A 21,209-nucleotide genomic window follows, 5' to 3' on the forward strand; every position below is an offset into this window, starting at 1 on the left:
TTAATTACTATGTCTTGTATCTGCCAAGCAATCATGACACCCAGTAGCCATAGCAGTGTTGCTGAAAGTGACACGAAGAGGTATAAGCACTTAAGTCTTAGAATTAACAGAAACAAAGATATTGGACAAGAGATAACCTGTAGCCATAATGAAGTGTTACTTTGTACACAGAAAAAGAAGCAAACATGAGTTTGTGTGACTGACTGACTAAATGACTAACTTACTGAATGACTGAGTGACTTGACTGACTGAATGACTTGACTGACTTACTGAGTGACTTGATGAACTTATTGAATGACTTGACTGACTTACTGAGTGACTTGACTGAGTGACATGACTGACTTACTGAATGACTTAATGGACTTACTGAGTGACTTGATGAACTTATTGAATGGCTTGGCTGACTTACTGAGTGACTTGACTGAATTACTGAATGACTTGACTGACTCACTGAGTGACGACTGACTTACTGAATGACTTGACTGACTTACTGAGTGACTTGATTGACTTAGTGAGTGACTTATTGAATGACTTGACTGACTGACTGAATGACTTAAGTTAGAAACTCCAGTACCAGAGCCTCTACCATCCACCTCAGCCCAGTAGGGCCATAGCATAACTCTCCACTCTCTTCACAATCATCCACAAACACCAGAACCCACAATTTAAGGCATGAAATACTATTATTTCTTGTCACATTTGTAGCCTTAAGCAGTAAATAGAACATAATACATCACAACAATGAACTACAGCTACATATTCACTTTTATTTTTCTAAGATGTAGAGGCATAAAAAAAGTTGTTTGGCTTTCTGGGGGCTCCCAGAAACATAACCCTATTTTTCCCATAACTTCTTCAGTTCATCTAACACGATTTTACCTAACATGGCATTTTCAGGAACGTAACTACTATGCTAAATGACGGTCTATTGTATTATTATTATAAAAAACTTAGTCCATTCTGTATTTCGAAACATGGCGTATAAGGGGAGGGAGTGTCATGCCGGTCTTTTCTGGGCAGAATGAGAAGGAAGTGAAGGAGGATCATCAGGTAATGGTCTTGGGCCTTTAGGTGTGGGACTGGAGTCAGTCCGACATGGGACAGGCGGGCGATCTGAAAAGTGCCACACCATAGAGGGAGAAGCCAGAAGCATGGTCAATAAAGTGCGGAGGTCAGATGCATCAAAGGAGTCAGGTGGAACCCCAGTACCTGGCATGAGTGATGAAACGGCACCAGCAGGAGGTACAGGGGCACGAGAAATGTCCGAAGAGTGCTCAAATAATGAGGCAGGGTTGGAACAAGATGCGGTAGCAGAAAGGGGTTCAGGGGAAGCTGTTTCATGGACTTGGGACTCCATGGTTATGTCATACACAGTGGTACCTCGAATATCAGCCGAAATTCGTTCCAGAAGGCTGTTCAAATGCTGTTACCGAACAAATTTGTTCCCATAAGGAATAATGTAAATTAGACAAGTCCGTTTCAGATCCCCCCAAGATACACTTAAAAAAGCACTTAAAAAAATGCACTTACATGATTGAGTTGGGAGTTGTTCGAAATTCAAGGTACTTGCACTACTGTATATGTCTAGTGCATATTAATTAGTCTGTAAAGCATTGGGTTTAGTCTACCCGAAATGCCTAGGCATGATAGTCTTTCTTTGCACTTAGCCAATCAATATTGTAATTATACATTGTAAACTATGCAAGGAAATAAACTCCTTAATCCTTAGCTTCTTTCTTATCATATTATTAGAATAAAAAATAAGGGGGGAAACATTGAGGGATAGCTCCTAAGAGGAATGAAAGGGCCATAAATCCCCTTCCATGCCTGAGCACCAGCAAGTAGTGAACATTAAAATGGTATAAAATACCGACAGGTTGTTAGGTAAGACACATATGCAACAGTTAGGTATCTTTATTATGAAACGTTTCGCCTACACAGTAGGCTTCTTCAGTCAAGTACAGAAAAGTTGATAGAAGCAGAAGATACTTGAAGACGATGTAATCAGTCCATCACCCACCAGCTGACATGTATTGGACGCATGACGTTAATTGTTAACCCTTGAACATCGGTAAAAATCGAACATTTTGGCTATTTTGAGCTCAGTTTCAAGCTATTTCTAGTACAAAGAACAATCAAAATCATCTCTATTTCTGCAATACATCTTCCATTCTATGAAATGAGGCCAGGAACCAGTGAATACAACCATAAAAAATACACCTAAAATCCGACTTATGACCGAGTTCGGTTCCGAGAAACCGGTCGTAAGTCGAAATGGTCGTAAGTCGAACTTTACTACTGAATATCAACAAAACATTTTTGTAATGACTTTATTTTATTGTTTTATTTTGGTATTTCATGTTTTACTTTACTTTTTATGTTGTTAGTACTGTATTTTATACTGTAAGGTTTAGGATAAACACTGTGTACAACACAAATAGTTGTTTATTTCCCAGAAATTTGGCATAAAAAACACGGTCGTAAGCCGAGTGGTCGTAAGTCGAGCAGGTCGTAAGTCGGATGGTAGGTGTATACGAAAATATGCAGCAATGTCGCAGGATTTGCTTCATGATGCACACTTACCACATTCATGCATTCTCTCATATCTAGGCCCAAATTTAGCACTCACAGCTTATCTGAGTGAGCTGAGCTCGTAGAGTAGAACTACAGCTTGGACCCTGGCTTCAAAGAAGTAGGACTACAGGACAAACCCTCAAAGGGTTAAAGCCAATATACCAGTAGAACATGGCAATAATGTACAATTATGGGATTATCAGACTTTTTCCACAGTTTCTGGACATTGCCCATTAAAGAAAAAATCAGTTCTATCTGGGGTCTTTAAACTTAGGTTTTCAAGATACAGTATTTTAAAGTTTCCTTATCCATTTTATTAAGTATCAACTCTTCTTGGATTATTTTTTATATATATTACATAAAGTGAAAAAGATCAACAGCCAAATTTCTATTGTTGTTTTTTCTGCACACCACTGATCTGGACAGCATCATCTCGGCCGTCTCGTAGCTTCATAATATAACTCAATGGAAGAAACCTCAGGCCACTGTAATAAAGACAATCATAATATTAAGGAGGGAATTAAAGCATAATAAGGAAAAAGAAAAAAGTAATGGAGAGAGGGCAATGCTGACAAAAAAAATGAGCTGAAAATGAAATATTGTAAAACAATGATGTTCACAAAGAACTGCCAACCACAGAGAAAGCAGATACGATTGCAACCCATTATTTTTCTTACTAATTCAGTAATAATTCAGTACAAGAATGATGGTTCAATTCACAGCATTTTTTTTCTTTTTTAGTCTTCATAAGACACACACAGTATATTCCTATTAGTGTCATACACAGTTAAGCACTGATGGTCTACATTAGCTGTGTACACTTACGTATACAAAAACCATGATGGTGAATACCTTCAACAACTTTCATACTTCACTTAGAAACATTAATTTTCCATGGGATGTGTGAACACCACTAATGGTGTTGCATGAACACTATGTACAATGAATAAAGAATAGCTTAGCATACAGAGTGGATTATGAGAAAATGGAGAAATAATATAATAGAAAAATATCTGCTTTAAAGTAAATAAGCAAGGTATAAAGAACAAGGCATGACCAACCATGGTTTCTGCCTTATTTTAATGCTTCAAAACTATTGACATTGTCTAGTAAAATTATTCATCACCCAAAATTTTATATCTATTTACTTGTCCACTTGCATACTTCAAGACACTCTTTCTAGACTACAAAAGCATAATGAATTCCTCCATTTTATGAAGTTATTCTCTTTAATACACTATTGTTAACCTTATCTAATCAAACAGTTAATTAAATATTTTGATGTTTGACTTGTTGGAATACATGGCCATCCATCAGTGTGTTCATATGAACTTCTTCACTTCAAACTTCTTTGCAGAGTATTTTGAGATTTTTTTTTAACCCTTTCAGTGTCAGTCCTGTAGAACAACACCATGAGTTCAGCTCACCCAGATAAATTTGGGCCTAGATATGAGAGAATAGGTCTATGAAGTATGCACAATATAAAAAAAATCCTGCAGCATGCAGTGCATAATAAGAAAAAACTGCAGCTGTTTTTAGTTTAACCCTTTGAGTGTCAAGACCCCTGCTTGCAAACATGCTCAGTGTCAAAGAATTTAAAAAAAAAATAGTACATATTTTCTAATGAAATGATAGAGAATTTTTTTCCAAAGGTAATGAAACCAAAAGTTCAAAATTTGATGGAAAATTTATGGAATCACGTTCTTGCAAAGTTAATGGTCTCGGTGATGTTTACTCATTGGTGATTTCGCCCATTCTGAGCCCTATTTTGGGCCAATTCCTTCATTCCACTCGACCAAACTTGTAGTTATTTTGCCAGAACTCCTTTTATTCTGTTGATTGATTACAAGAAACAGCCCATTTACCTATTTCAACTACACAAAAAAGTGATCAGAAATTTCTTATTTGGCCAATTTCACACAAAATTCAAGAAAGACCAATTTCAAAATAGGGGCCAGAATGCAGACATTCTCGGCACTAAAGTAACATTTGCTTCATTCATTAGTCACGTCTCCAGACTCCTCTTATATTATGCTTGCTTTTCATATTGAATATTTATTCACACAAAAATTGATGATTTACTGTTATTTAGACTACTGCATAATTGTAATAATTGTATATATACCATCAGCACATTCATGAATGCATATCAGACCCACCATTTGATGTGTATTGGACACGTGACATAGTTTTATTTACTCCTGAACATCATCAAAAATCAAACATTTCTGCTACTTTGAGCTCAATTTCAAGCTATTTTTAGTTGGTAAATCATTCAAGATCACCTCTACTTCTGTAATATAGCTTCCATTCTGTCAAGTGAGACTAGAATACAACCATAAATATCATACAAAAATACACTGCAAAGTTGCTGTTTTAAACCAAAAACAGTCGCAGTTTATTTTCTCATTGTGCATTGCGTGCTGCAGACTTTTTTTTATACTGTGCACATTGACCACGCAGACCTATTATCTCATATGTAGGCCTTCCAACCTTTTTCCGCAAGATCTGAAGCCACTAGAATTTTGGCATTGTATGAGGTGTATTTTCATATGGCTTTAATGGCTGTATTCTCAGTTTCTTGGTCTCATGTGACAGAATGGAAGATATATTACAGAAACAGAGATAATTTTGATTGGTTTCAGGAATGAAAGTAGCTTGAAACTGAGCTCAAATTAGTGGAAATGCTCAATTTTTGCTGATATTCCAGAGTACACAAATGATGTCACTTGTGCAATACACATCCAACTAGTCAGTCTAATATGCATTTAGGAATGCAATGACATTATTTATAAAATTACATGTATTACAATAATACAGTAGTCTGCATAACACATCTTTCTATTTTGTGTGAAAATAAAAATTCAAAATGGAAAGCAAGCATAATATAATAGGGATGCCTGGAGACATAACAAATGAACAGAGAAAATGTTTGTAGATGAATGGTTCAGAGAACCGACATGTTGATAAATTAGACACATGTGCAACTCTTGGGTATCTTTATTGAGGAAACGTTTCGCCACACAGTGGCTTCATCAGTCCATACGTAGGAGAAACTTGAAATGTTTCCTCAATAAAGATACCCAAGAGTTGCACATGTGTCTAATTTATCAGAGAAAATGTTATTTTAATGCCAGGAATGCCTGCTTTGTTTATTCTGGACCCTATTTTGAAAATGCCATTTCTTGAATTTTGTGTGAAATTGGCCACTTTACTGGAAAGTTTAAATAGTTGAATGGGTTTCTTGTACTCAGCTGATAGAATGGAAGACATGATGGTGCAATAGCTACAAATTTAGTCATCTGGAACAATGGAATTTACATAACATCAGACTCGAAGTGGACGAAATCGCTGATGTGTAAATACTGCTGATGCAGAAAATTTGTAAGAGTAATTTCATTAGTTTCCCATCAAAATTTGTACTTTTAGTTTTACATGTCGGCCATCGCTAATCCAGCATCATTGGGACCTGTAGTGTGCCAGAGTAGCGAGTTTGCCGGATTACAGAGTGGTTAGGTTAGAATACACTTAATAAAATTAACCAAGCTGAGCTGTTTCATATATTTTGGCCTTTCTTTCATTAGTTTACCATGCATGTAAACATTCATTATTTCTTGTTCACTTATAAAACTGCATTGCTCTAGACCTTTCAACAGTTCACCCATCAATTGAATTAACCTATCAGTAGAGACTCTTTCTGCTACATCTTCCTCATTTTCATCATTGCTTTCTCCTCTACTGGCTTGCTGCTGTGGATTTACAACCATCTGCACAATTTCTGAGTCAGTATAATGATGAAATTTGAAATTATGCTAGCCAAAATTAGTGCTGGATTACTGATGGAACCGGATAACTGATTGCCAGATTAGTGATGGCCGACCTGTATTACCTTCAGAAAAAAACTCTCTACCATTTCATAAGAATTTTTTTTATTTTATTTTAAATTTTGCAACCCTGAGAGTGACTCCAGAAGGGTTAATTCAGAGCATAACATTAATTATTCTAATAATAATTATATATTTTAAACGGCAAATTTAAAACACATGTAGCAAAAAAAAAAATTTTCATTAGATGTTCCACCCTAAACAATGCTTTATCAAGTCTATATATATTCTACAAAAACACTTTGTACATACAGTAAACCCTCGACATAATGGACCCCAGTATAACAGACTTAAAATTATGGGGAAAGCCACTGGGTAATTTATACTTTTTGAATGTTTATTGTAGTATACCTACAAATTATGTGTAAAGGACTATATCAGGTATACAGGAGAGTACTTTAGCTATTGTTATTGCTATTTTGGAATATTATTCTGACTTAAGAGACACTCGGACAATCACCCAATTAGTCTATTATATCGAGGATTTACTGTACACCGTAGTACTGGAGAACCTGGTCAGGTAGGGACAAAAGTGAGATTTATCTCTGTCTGTTGACTGTGGTTGAGAGGTAGTTAAAAGTTTCACCAATATATTCAGTAAATCATCAATGACTTGGCACTGATGAAATGATGAAAAAAAAGAATTCAATAAAAATTTCAATTTTTTCTTATGAAATGGTAGAGAATCTTTTTCTGAAGGTAATAAAACAAAGTACAAAATTTGATGGAAAATTTATGAAACTACAGTAATGCGAATTTTACTGCGTGAGCGATATTTACGCATTGGCGATTTTGCCCACTTTGACTCCTATTTTAGGCCAATTACATTATTTCAGTAGACCAATTTCTTAGCAACTGCACTAATACTACTTCTATTTTATCGAATGACCACAAGAAACTGTCCAATCAATTATTTCAACTATCCAATAAAGTGATCAGAAATTGGTAATTTGGTCAATTTCACACAAAGTTCAAAATATTCCAATTTCAAAACAGGGTCCAGAATAAACAATGCAGACATTCTGGGCACTAAAATAACATTTTCTCTGTTTATCAGTTATGTTTCCAGGTTTTACAGATGAATTCCATTTTGATTTTTTATTTCCACAAAGAATTTTTATTCACACCAAAAAATAGAATATTTACCATTATGCAATATTGTAATAATTATATAAATAATACCAGCACATTTGTGAACATATATTAGGTCCACCAGTTGACTTGTATTGGATGCGTAACATTTGTTTACCTATGAACATTGGCAAAAATCAAACATTTCTGCTACTTTGACCTCAATTTCAGGCTATTTTCAGTGCTAAAACCAATCAAAATTAACTTTATTACTGTAATATACCTTCCATTCTATCAAATGTGACTAAGAAACAGCAAATACAACCGTAAAAACCATACGAAAATGCACTACAAATTCTATGTTTTAATCCAAAAACAAGGTCGCAGTTTTTTGTCCTCATTATGCACTGTGTGCTACAGGATTTGTTTTATATAGTGCACACTTACATCACAGATCCATTTTCTCATATCTAGGCCCAAATTTCCCCACTCACAGCTTATCTGAGTGAGCTGAGCTCATGGAGTAGAACTATGGCTTGAACCCTGTGGACAAGGTGTAGATCTGTGGCCTGAACCCTCAAAGGGTTAAAACTATCTGTTTACATGCTCTGTGCAAAGGAGATGAAGAGAGAGAGAGAGGAAAAAGAGAATAGAGAGGGAGGCAGGGAAAGAGAAAAGGAAGAAGTATGGAGGAGAAGAGAAAGAAGGAGTATAGAGGAGGAGGAGAGAAAGAAGGGAGTATGGAGGACGAAGAGAAGAGAAAGAAGGAAGGAGTATGGAGGGAGGGGAAGAGAAAAGAAGGAAGCAGTATGGAAGGGGGAAAGAAAAAAAAGAAAGAGTATAAAGGCAGGGAAAGAGATAAAGGGAGAAAGCAGAGAGAGGCTGAAATAAAATGTTTCAAAGAGGTACCTACAGTGTCAATGTTACAAAGAGGTACCTACAGTGTCAATGTTACAAAGAGGTACCTACAGTGTCAGTGTTACAAACAGGAAACTACACAACCAAGTAACTATGCAAAGTTTCCTCTAAGTAAGACAGATTACCACTGATGGTTTTGAAGCCTATTAGATTATTCATCAATAATTTTGGTGTCGGTTCATCATATAATGATTTGAAGCCAGTGTTCGTTCTGTAGTATGACGCCATGAGCTCAGCTCACTCAGATAAGCTGTGAGCAGTAAATCTGGGGCTAGATATAAGAGAATGGATCTATGTGGCAAGTGTGCACCATATAAAAAAAATTCCTGCAGCATGCAGTGCACAAGAAAAAAAAATTGCGACCATGTTTTTGCTACAAAACAGTGACTTTGTGGTGTATTTTCGTATGGTTTTTATGGTTGTATTCTCAGTTTCTTGGTCTCACTTGATAGAATGGAAAATGTATTACAGAAACAGAGATGATTTTGAAAGTAGCTTGAAATTAATCTCAAAGTGGTGGATATGTTTTATTTTTGCCAATATTCCAGAGCACACAGGAAACGTCACTTGTCCAATACGCATACAGCTTGCCAGTCTAATACATATTTAGGAATGCACTGATATTGTTTACATAATTATTACAATAATGCAGTAGCCTGCATAACAATATATCTATTTTTTGTGTGAATAAAAATTCAAAATGAAAAGGAAGTGTAATATAAGAAGGGCCTGAAGATGTGACTAAGGAACAGAGGAATCAGTGCCAAGAATGACTACATTGTTTATTCTGGACCCATTTTTTAAATAGACAATTTTTGAATATTGTTTGAAATTTGCCAAATTACCAATTTATGATCACTTTATTGGGTAGTTCAAATAGGTAAATGCGCAGTTTCTTGTACTCAATCGACAGAATAGATGGATTATTATTTTTTTTATAATTAACACAACGGCCGTTTCCCACCAAGGCAAGGTGGTCCGAAACAGAAAAACTTTAATCATTCACTCCATCACTATCTTGCCAGAGGCATACCTACACTACAGTTATAAAACTGCAACATTAACACCCCTCCAGAGTGCAGACACCGCACTTCCCATCTCCAGGAATCAAGTCCAGTCCATTGGTTTTCCCTGAATCCCTTCATAAGTGTTACCCTGCTTACACTCCAACAGCACATCAAGTCAAGTCCTAAAAACAATTTGTTTCCATTCGCTCCTGTCTAACATGCTCACGCACGCTTGCTGGAAATCCAAGCCCCTCGCACACAAAACCTCCTTAACCCCCTCCCTCCAACCTTTCCTAGGCTGACCCCTACCCCACTTTCCCTCCACTACAGATTTATATACTCTCGAAGTCATTCTATTTTGTTCCATCCTCTCTACATGTCCAAACCATCTCAATAACCCCTCCTCAGCCCTCTGGATAATAGTTTTGGTAATCCTGCACCTCCTCCTAATCTCGAAACTATGGACTGTCTACATTATATTCGCACCACACATTGCCCTCAGACATGACGTCTCCACTGCCTCCAGCCTTCTCCTTGTTGCAACATTCACAACCAATGATTCACACCCATACAAGAGCATTGGTATAATTATACTTTCATACATTCTCCTCTTTGCTTTCATGGATAAAGTTCTTTGTCTCCACAGACTCCTCAGTGCACCACTCACCTTTTTCCCCTCATCAATTCTATGATTCACCTCATCCTTCATAGATCCATCTGCTGACACATCCACTCCCAAATATCTGAACACATTCACCTCCTCCATACTCTCTCCCTCCAATCTGATATCCAATCTTCCATTATTAAATTTTTTTATCTTCATCACTTTACTCTTTCCTATATTCACTTATAGCTTCCTTCTTTTCCATACCCTACCAAACTCATCAACCAACCTCTGCAACTTCTCTTCAGAATCCCCCAAAAGCACAGTGTCATCAACAAAGAGTAACTGTGACAACTCCCACTTTGTGTTAGAGTCTTTATCTTTTAACCCCACACCTCTTGCCAACACCCGAGCATTCACTACTCTTACTACTCCATCTATAAATATACTGAACAACCATGGTGACCCAACTCATGGCCAAACTCGTAGCAAAATAGCTACGAGTTTGGTCTACTGTATTTTCGGTTTCATTACCATCAGGAAAAGATTCACTATCATTTCATAATTTTTTTTTTTTCATCCCGAGAGCAAGTTTGAGATCACGGGTCTTGACCATGAAAGGGTTAAAAAATAATCCTGAAAAAAAAGCAAGTCCAATTTTCATAATTTCTTCAGTAAAATTGTCATTCTGCCACCAACACATTCCAATGTCAGTCCAAAAATGTTTCTAATTAGAATGGACCAATCAGAAGAAAAATTATCAAGTTTTTACTTGGAAATTGATTTATTTAATGAATTTTGAACATTAGTGTACAGTCTAAAATCAGTCTGAAGCTTTCTTAGATCAAAGCTCACCACTGTTGAAAGTTTGAAGCATCGTCCAGGAAAATGTTCAACCCCATACTTGTTTCAAGTTTCTGCTTACAGCAGTCAGCTTCTTGCCATTCACTACGTATGTTACTCTTTTCACTCTTGTGTCTGTCTTAAGAGGATGAAAGCTCGCTGATAATATCTAACTTTTATTCCCACATTTAGTGGCATCTAAAAACTTTCTTCAATACTGTACATTACTATCTTTCTCATTCCCTCCCCCCTCCTCCACCCTTGCCAGAGTAACTAAAATCCAAAGCTCTGTAGTTTTTAATTCAAACCCACAGTAATATAAAGCTGCCCTTCTCTATTATTATTTAATTAACTACTTCAGATATTTCCCAGAAAGGAAACATTCATCTTAATACATTAACACAGATAACCTTCCACAAGTGCCAAGATAACAAAAATTCACATGACCCACTGAGTTGCAATATTCATCATAAATTTATTTGCATCATATATCAAACACTTCCATCCTCCGTAAGTCATGTGTGTCATAAGAGATGACTAAAATGCTGGGAGCAAGGAGGCTAGTAACCCTTTCTCCTGAATAAATTACTAAATGTAAAAAGAAAAACTTTTTTCTCCTTTTTTTTGGGGTCACTCTGCCTTGGTGGGAGTTGGCCAATGTGTTAAAAAAAATTATACACTATTATTAACCTAACTAGTAGAGTACTAAAGAAATACTTACAAACTTATAAGGAATGGAAAGTACTGGAACAAATACATGATCGTGAGGACTGGCTGATCAGCTATCCACACTTCCGATAGTTTATTAGCAATGGACACAGCAAATAAATGAGCGCATCGTTCAGCAGACAGTCTTTTCCCTATTCGGTCTTTTTTTACATGCTGTAATAAAAGAAAAATGTAATTCACATAAAATTGCTTATCTATCAACATCTTGCACATCTCTAACAATTTAATTGGATAACATTTCTGGAAGGATTCTTTTCAAAACATATTTTTCTTCTTTACAACTCACTTTGTCCCTAAACATATTCCTCTGCTGGTGTCAGCCCAGTTATACTGTCAAATCTTTTCCAAATCATTTTCTGTTGATCATATTTTAGCTGATGGACCATGGGGTACCCTCGTGGAGCACATGCTTCCTTCACACTTAAAACTCAGGCCCCAGTAAGAGCCATAGCACAATTTGCATTCAATGTGGAGTCCCCTCCATCATGCTCACTAAGGTTATTTACTAGTTATGACCGACAGCATCCGGGAGATTCGGAAAGGCCTGAGTCCCAGTAGCTGCTAGTTCCTTCTTGTGCCAACACTTAATTACAGTGGACCCCCAGTTTACGATCAGCTCCCAATGCGACCAATTATGTAAGTGTATTTATGCAAGTGCGTTTGTATGTGTATGTTTGGGGGTCTGAAATGGACTAATCTAATTCACAATATTCCTTATGGGACCAAATTCGGTCAGTACTGGCACCTAAACATACTTCTGGAATGAAATAATATCGTAAACCGGAGGTCCACTGTACAGTCGCATTCACATTTCCAGGCAGGCAGGCAGGCAGGCGTGCTCTCTCTCTCGTGCTCTCTCTCTCTCTCTCGTGCTCTCTCTCTCTCTCATGCTCTCTCTCTCTCTCTCTCGTGCTCTCTCTCTCTCTCTCTTGTGCTCTCTCTCGTGCTCTCTCTCTCTCTCTCTCTCTTGTGCTCTCTCTCTCGTGCTCTCTCTCTCTCTCTCTCTCTCGTGCTCTCTCTCTTGTGCTCTCTCTCTCTCTCTCTCTCTCGTGCTCTCTCTCTCGTGCTCTCTCTCTCTCTCTCTCGTGCTCTCTCTCTCGTGCTCTCTCTCTCGTGCTCTCTCTCTCGTGCTCTCTCTCTCGTGCTCTCTCTCTTGTGCTCTCTCTCTCTCGTGCTCTCTCTCTCTCTCTCTCTCACACACACACACACACACACACACACACACACATAGCCTAGAAAGTGATGTGGTGGAGGCAGGAACCATACATAGTTTTAAGGCGAGGTATGATAGAGCTCATGGTGCAGGGAGAGAGAGGACCTAGTAGCAATCAGCGAAGAGGCGGGGCCAGGAGCTGTGACTCGACCGCTGCAACCACAAATAGGTGAGTACAAATAGATGAGTACACACACACACACACACACACACACACTAGACAGGCTGCAGGCCTGGTCCAGCAACTGGCTCCTAGAGTTCAACCCCACCAGGTGCAAAGTCATGAAGATTGGGAAAGGGCAAAGAAGACAGCAGATGAAGTACAGTCTAGGGGGCCAGAGACTACAAACCTCACTCAAGGAAAACGATCTTAGGGTAAGTATAACACCAGGCACATCTCCTGAGGCACACATCAACCTCATAACTGTTGCAGCATACGGGTACCTAGCAAAACCTACGAACAGCATTCCGATATCTTAATAAGGAATCATTCAGGACCCTGTACACTGAGTACGTAAGGCCCATATTGGACTATGCAGCACCAGTTTGGAACTCACACCTAGCCAAGCACGTAAAGTGCAAAGGTGTGCAACAAGACTAGTCCTGGAGCTAAGGGGTATGTCCTATGAGGAGAGATTAAGGAAAATGGATCTGACAACACTGGAGAACAGGAGAGAGAGGAGGGACATGATAACGTCATATAAAATACCGAGAGGAATTGACAAGGTAGACAGGATGTTTCAGAGATGGGACACAGCAACAAGGGGCCACAGTTGGAAGTTGAAGACTTAGATGAATCACAGGGATGTTAGGAAGTATTTCTTCAGTCACAGATTAGTTAGGAAGTGGAAAAGTTTGGGAAGTGATGTAGTGGAGGCAGGATCCATACATAGCTTAAATAAGAGGTATGATAAAGCTCATGGAGAGGGAAGAGTAACTCAGTAGCGGCCAGTGACAAGGCGAAGCCAGGAGCTGTGACTCGACCCCTGCAACCACAATTAGGCGAGTATACACACACATTCTCACACACACACACACACACACACACACACACACCTACTCCAAGGTTGAGGGACTGATTACCTCATCCTCTGTATATAGTCCTACTGTCTTCAAGTTATGTCCTAGAATTTGTATTGATAAAGCCACTGGATGGCAAAACGTCTACAATAAAGATATCCAGATGTTGCACATGTGAGAAAGATCTTGGCGTGAGTATAACACCAAATATGTCTCAGGAAGCACACATCAGCCAGATAACTGCTGCAGCATATGGGCGCCTGGCAAACCTGAGATTAGCATTCCGATACCTAAGTAAGGTATCTTCAAGACACTGTACACCGTGTACGTCAGGCCAATACTGGAGTATGCAGCACTAGTTTGGAACCCGCGCCAGGTCAAGCACGTTAAGAAATTAGAGAAAGTGCAAAGGTTTGCGGCAAGGTTAGTTCCAGAGCTAAGAATGTCCTATGAAGAAAGGTTGAGGGAAATCGGCCTGACAACACTGTAGGACAGGAGGGTCAGGGGAGACATGATAACGACATACAAAATACTGCGTGGAATAGATAAGGTGAACAGAGGACACAGAAACAAGGGGTCACTCTTGGAAGTTGAAGATTCAGATGAGTCACAGGGATGTTAGGAAGCAGTTCTTCAGTCATAGAGTGGTCAGGAAGTGGAACAGTCTGGCAAGTGATGTAGTGGAGGCAGAAACCATACACAGCTTTAAGACAAGGTATGATAAAGCTCATGAAGCAGGGAGAGAGAGGACCTAGTGGTGGTAGAGTGGTAGCAGTTGTGATAGTGGTAGGGTAGTGATGGTGGTAGAGGGTGGTGGTGATAGTGGTAGAGGGTGGTAGTGATGGTGGTAAAGGGTGCTAGCAGTTGTGATAGTGGTAGAGGGTGGGGGTGATTGTGGTAGAGGATGGTGGTGATAGTGATGGTGGTAGAGGGTGGTAGTGGTTGTGATGGTGGTAGAGGGTGCCTTCTTCAGTGATTAAGCAATTCTACCAACTCCTCCAATGTTGTTGGAGTTATATAGGGCTACAGAAAAACACCACCGCCTCAGCTGTTGCTTCACCACCATTATGGGTGGCTTACTCTCAGTGGCCCTTATACACCCAACAACAACACAACACCTCTCGAGACAGACATAATGACTTATTTTATTCATTCTAGAGTATATTCCATGTTTCTATGTTATTAATATTGTTTATTATGTCATATTAGTTGAATTGTGATAGATAAATATATCGTAGAGTTGATATTAGTGTCATATTCTCCAGCAATAAACTCGCCTCCCCTCCCTCTGTCCCATCTGCCATACACCAACAAAAGTCTTCAATAAAAGGTAAGTGTGATGTTAAATGTTCATTTAAACATTTTATTAGTGCTTCACATTTATTTGGCATTCTTTTCTGCATGTAAATCTATAAGCTAGGGAAGTGACCCCTGAAGTGACCTAGAGTCCTTATGGAGGGAGTTTTCCCTTCCAAACAATAATCTCTCTTCCCTCTCTCCTCCTCCCTGTCTTCCATGCATCAACAACAGCCTTCAATAAAGGTAACTGTCATGCTGAATGTTCATTCTTTTGTGCATGTAAATCTATCTTTACGGTAAAAAAGAAATTGTTGACACTTCTGGGTGTCTGGAACGAATTAATTGGATTTACATTACTTCTTATGGGGAAAATAGATTCGCAAATAGTCAATTTCGATAATAGTCATGCTCTCTGGAACAGATTAATTACAAAAAATGAGGGTCCACTGTAATTTGTTTATGTCAGCCCCTATTGATTCCTCTTAAGATTTTGCACATAGTAATCCTTTCCTCCATGTCCTTCTCTCCTCTAAGGTAGTCAGGTTCACTTCCTTCAGCTTCTCTTTGTAATGCATTCCTCTCAGTTCTGGTACTAGCCTGGCTGCAAACCTTTCGACATTTTCCAGTTTCTACACATACTTGACCTGCTGCAGGCTAAATCCTATGTTTGTGTACTCACCTATATGTGGTTGCAGGGTCAGGTCATAGCTCCTGGCCCTGCCTCTTTGCTGGTTGATACTAGGTCATTCTCCTCACTCCTTGAGCCTTATCATACCTCTTTTTAAGCTATGTATGGATCTTGCCTCCACTACTTCACTTTCCAAAATATTCCACTTCCTGACAACTCTATGGCCGAAGAAATACTTCCTAACATCCCTGTGACTCATCTGAGTCTTCAACTTCCAATTTTGACCTCTTGTTTTTGTGTCCCATCTCTGGAACATCCTGTCTCTGTCCACCTTGTCAATTCCTCTCAGTATATGTTATATCTCTCCTGTCTCTCCTGTCCTCCAGTGTTGTCAGGTCTATTTCCCTTAACCTCTTCTTGTAGGACATGCCCCTTAGCTCTGGGACTAGGGATGTTGCAAACTTTTGCACTTTCTCTAATTTTTTGACGTGCTTGGCCAGGTGTGTGTTCCAAACTGGTGCTACATACTCCAATATGGGCCTGATGTACATGGTGTGCAGGGTCCTGAACAATTCCTTATCGAGATGTCGGAATGCTATTCTTAGGTTTCTGGCTTACACTCATTTGGCAGGACAGTAGTACCTCCGTGGGTGGTTGCAAGGTTTTGTGTACAAGGGGCTTGGACATTCAGCAGGCATATGTGAGCATGTTAGATAAGAGTGAATGGAGATGAATGGTTTTTGGGAACTGACAAGCTGTTGGAGTGTAAGCAGGGAAATATTTTGTGAATGGATTCAGGGAAATCAGTTAGCCAGACTTGAGTCCTGGAGGTGGGAAGTACAGTGCCTGCACTTTAAAGGAGGGGTTTGGGATATTGGCTGTTTGGAGCAACATCTAAACTGTCATATCTGGGCACCTTTGCAAATACAGTGATTAAGTGTGAATGATGGTGAAAGTACAGTGGACCCCCAGCATACATATTAATCCGTTCCTGAGAGCTCATTGTATGCCGAAATTGTCATAAGGTGAATTAATTTTCCCCAAAAGAAATAATGGAAATCAAATTAATCTGTGCAAGACACCCAAAAGTATGAAAAAAAAAAAGTTTTACCGCATGAAATATTAAGTTTAATGCACACAAACTGAAGAAGACATGCACAGTTAGTAGTACTCTACAAACAATAGAATACATGACACTTACCTTTAATGAAGATCTGATGATGACTGATGGGATGGGAGGAGGGGAGAGTGTCAAAGTTGTTATTGTTTAGAAGGGGAATCCCCTTCCATTATTACTTGAGGTAGCAAGTCCTTTTCCGGAGTTACTTCCCTTCTTCTTTTAATGCCACTAAGACCAGCTTGAGAGTCAGTGGACTTCTGTCGCACAACATATCTGTTCATAGAGCCCTGTACCTCTCGTTCCTTTATGACTTTTCTAAAGTGGTTCACAACATTGTCATTGTAATAGTCACCAGCATGGCTTGCAATAGCTGTGTGAGGGTGATTTTCATCCATAAAGGTTTGCACCTTTGTCCACATTGTACACATTTCTTTAATCTTTGAAGTGGGCAACTTCTTCAATTTCTATCCCCTCCTCCGAAGCAGTTTCCTCAGGTCTGGCCTCTTGCTGTTGAAGATGATCTAGCAACTCATCAGTGGTTAGTTCTTCATTGTCCTCCTCCACCAACTCTTCCACATCCTCCCCACTAACCTCCAACCCCAAGGACTTCCCCAATGCCACAATGGATTCCTCAACTGGCATACGATTCCCAGGGTTAGCCTCAAACCCTTCAAAATCCCTTTTGTCTACACATTCTGGCCACAGTTTCTTCCAAGCAGAGTTCAAGGTCCTCTTAGTCACTCCCTCCCAAGCCTTACCTATAAGGTTTACACAATTGAGGATATGAAAGTGATCCTCCCAAAACTCTTTTAGAGTCAATCGAGTGTCTGTGGTCACTTCAAAGCACTCTTGAAACATAGCTTTTGAGCACAGTTTCTTGAAGTTGGAAATGACCTGCTGGTCCATGGGCTGCAGGAGATGAGTGGTATTAGGAGGCAAAAACTTGACCTTAATGAAGCTCATGTCCCCAGAAAGTCGCTCTGCGAAGTCTGTAGGATGAACAGGGACATTGTCTAATACCAGGAGGCACTTAAGGTCTAATTTCTTTTCAATTAGGTAATTTTTCACATTGGGGGCAAATGCATGGTGTAACCAGTCATAGAAAAAGTCCCTAGTGACCCATGCCTTACTGTTTGCCCTCCACAGCACACACAAATTAGCCTTGACGACATTGTTTTGCCTGAACACTCTGGGAGTTTCTGAGTGATACACCAATAAAGGTTTCACTTTGCAATCACCACTAGCATTGGCACACATCAGAAGAGTAAGCCTGTCTTTCATAGGCTTATGTCCTGGGAGTGCCTTTTCCTCCTGAGTAATGTAGGTCCTGCTTGGCAATTTCTTCCAAAACAGGCCTGTTTCGTCGCAATTAAACACTTGTTCAGGTTTAAATTCTTCAATGTCTATGTAATCCTTGAATTCCTTCACATATTTCTCAGCTGCTTTTTGGTCCGAACTGGCAACCTCACCATGCATAATCATACTATGTATGCCACTACGATTCTTAAATCTTTCAAACCAACCTTTGCTGGCCTTAAATTCACTCACATTACCACTAGTTGCAGGCATTTTTTCAATTAAATCCTCATGCAGCTTCCTAGCCTTTCCACATATGATCGCTTGAGAGATGCTATCTCCTGCTATCTGTTTATCATTTATCCACACCAATAACAGTCTCTCAACATCTTCTAACACTTCCGATCTCTGTATCGAAAACAGACATGCACCTTTTGCAAGAACAGCTTCCTTGAGTGCCGTTTTCTTGGCCACTATAGTAGCGATGGTTTATTGGGGTTTGGTATACAACCTGGTCAGCTCCGACACACGCACTCCACTTTCATACTTTGCAATTATCTCTTTCTTCATTTTCATAGCAATTAGCACCCTTTTTCCTGCAGGGTTGGCACTACAGGAGAAAAATGTGGAGCTCTTGTAGACATGAATCACCCAGTGTTTGGGTATATGCAATACACATGCAATATACTTGGGTATATTGAGCATGTGTGATAGTACTCACCCTGTTCTATCTTTGGCTGTTTTAAATTTTCCATCACTGCTCTACCGTCTTATTACGAGCTCACAATGAATTTTTGTCTTCGTTCTCAGAGGGCACCTATGATGAAGACTCCTCATCCTGGCCTCCCTCTTGTATCACTTGCCAAGGATTTGGGTTAGTCAAGTTTCTCCAGCTCCTTTTTTTCAAGTCACTTATAGGGGCAGGCACCTCCTCATGCACATTATCACTTAACCCTTAAACTGTCCAAATGTAGATCTACACTTTTGCACGTAGCGTTCTGACCTTGATTTTCTCCATAAGAAAGCATGTAAAAAAAAACGTAGATCTACGTTCGGAGCGCTACACAAGCAAACGTAGATCTACGTTTGGACAGTTTAAGGGTTAATCCTGAAACCCCTATCTCCCATGCCTCACCCTCCTTCAGCAAGGTCTTTCTGCCCAAAGTATGTTACTGGTGGCTACTTTCATTTGACCTTCCTTTGGCCTGCTCTTCAAGGGGACTGAACATCCAGCAGTCAAATGTGAGTGTTAAACTGGAGTAAAGACAGGTAGTTTATGGAATATGATGTACTACTGTTGCATGAGCATGACACAAAATTCACTGAAATCAATTAGCCAGAGTTGAGTTCGGAGGTAGGAAAGTATAGTGCACTGTGCAAGTCAGGTGGGAATACTGTAGTTTGAGTCAGTGGATTATGTTGTCTGTGCACTTCTAGAAAACCACTAAGGAGCAGGTGTTCATAAGCAACTACCTCAATGTTATAAAAAGAAAAGATATATGAATGAAGGATATTCGCTTCTGATGATTTTAGGGGCACATGTTACCTGATGTCAAAGTGTAATGATGCTAATTGCTGTATTTTGCCATTTGATGAATATATATATATTCTGGGAATATATATATATTTTGGGAGATGTTAAGTGAATGTATAGGAGCCTTTGAACCAAGTGAGAGAGTAATTGTGGTAGGGGACTTGAATGCTAAAGTAGGAGAAACTTTTAGAGAGGGTGTGGTAGGTAAGTTTGGGGTGCCAGGTGTAAATGATAATGGGAGCCCTTTGATTGAACTTTGTATAGAAAGGGGTTTAGTTATAGGTAATACATATTTTAAGAAAAAGAGGATAAATAAGTATACACGATATGATGTAGGGCGAAATGACAGTAGTTTGTTGGATTATGTATTGGTAGATAAAAGACTGTTGAGTAGACTTCAGGATGTACATGTTTATAGAGGGGCCACAGATATATCAGATCACTTTCTAGTTGTAGCTACACTGAGAATAAAAGGTAGATGGGATACAAGGAGAATAGAAGCATCAGGGAAGAGAGAGGTGAAGGTTTATAAACTAAAAGAGGAGGCAGTTAGGGTAAGATATAAACAGCTATTGGAGGATAGATGGGTTAATGAGAGCATAGGCAATGGGGTCGAAGAGGTATGGGGTAGGTTTAAAAATGTAGTGTTAGAGTGTTCAGCAGAAGTTTGTGGTTATAGGAAAGTGGGTGCAGGAGGGAAGAGGAGCGATTGGTGGAATGATGATGTAAAGAGAGTAGTAAGGGAGAAAAAGTTAGCATATGAGAAGTTTTTACAAAGTAGAAGTGATGCAAGAAGGGAAGAGTATATGGAGAAAAAGAGAGAAGTTAAGAGAGTGGTGAAGCAATGTAAAAAGAGAGCAAATGAGAGAGTGGGTGAGATGTTATCAACAAATTTTGTTGAAAATAAGAAAAAGTTTTGGAGTGAGATTAACAAGTTAAGAAAGCCTAGAGAACAAATGGATTTGTCAGTTAAAAATAGGAGAGGAGAGTTATTAAATGGAGAGTTAGAGGTATTGGGAAGATGGAAGGAATATTTTGAGGAATTGTTAAATGTTGATGAAGATAGGGAAGCTGTGATTTCGTGTATAGGGCAAGGAGGAATAACATCTTGTAGGAGTGAGGAAGAGCCAGTTGTGAGTGTGGGGGAAGTTCGTGAGGCAGTAGGTAAAATGAAAGGGGGTAAGGCAGCCGGGATTGATGGGATAAAGATAGAAATGTTAAAAGCAGGTGGGGATATAGTTTTGGAGTGGTTGGTGCAATTATTTAATAAATGTATGGAAGAGGGTAAGGTACCTAGGGATTGGCAGAGAGCATGCATAGTTCCTTTGTATAAAGGCAAAGGGGATAAAAGAGAGTGCAAAAATTATAGGGGGATAAGTCTCTTGAGTGTACCTGGTAAAGTGTATGGTAGAGTTATAATTGAAAGAATTAAGAGTAAGATGGAGAATAGGATAGCAGATGAACAAGGA

The 21,209-nt window shown here is 39.2% G+C and overlaps 1 protein-coding gene across 2 annotated transcripts in view; it reads right to left on the reverse strand.

The window, feature by feature from the left end:
* Positions 1-1,899: 1,899 nt before the first annotated feature.
* Positions 1,900-21,209, reverse strand: part of LOC128699105 (dehydrogenase/reductase SDR family member 7) — a 72,637-nt gene continuing 53,327 nt past the window's right edge. For both annotated transcript variants that reach the window (XM_053791621.2, XM_053791620.2), the window contains 2 exons: positions 11,623-11,783; positions 1,900-3,059 (listed from right to left, as the gene is read on the reverse strand). In XM_053791621.2, the coding sequence (XP_053647596.1) occupies positions 2,963-3,059; positions 11,623-11,783 (258 nt within the window). In that variant the 3' untranslated portion in view covers positions 1,900-2,962. The remainder of the gene's footprint in view (positions 3,060-11,622; positions 11,784-21,209) is intronic.

This window comes from Cherax quadricarinatus, chromosome 54, assembly GCF_038502225.1.
Source record: "Cherax quadricarinatus isolate ZL_2023a chromosome 54, ASM3850222v1, whole genome shotgun sequence".
Classification (NCBI taxonomy): domain Eukaryota; kingdom Metazoa; phylum Arthropoda; class Malacostraca; order Decapoda; family Parastacidae; genus Cherax; species Cherax quadricarinatus.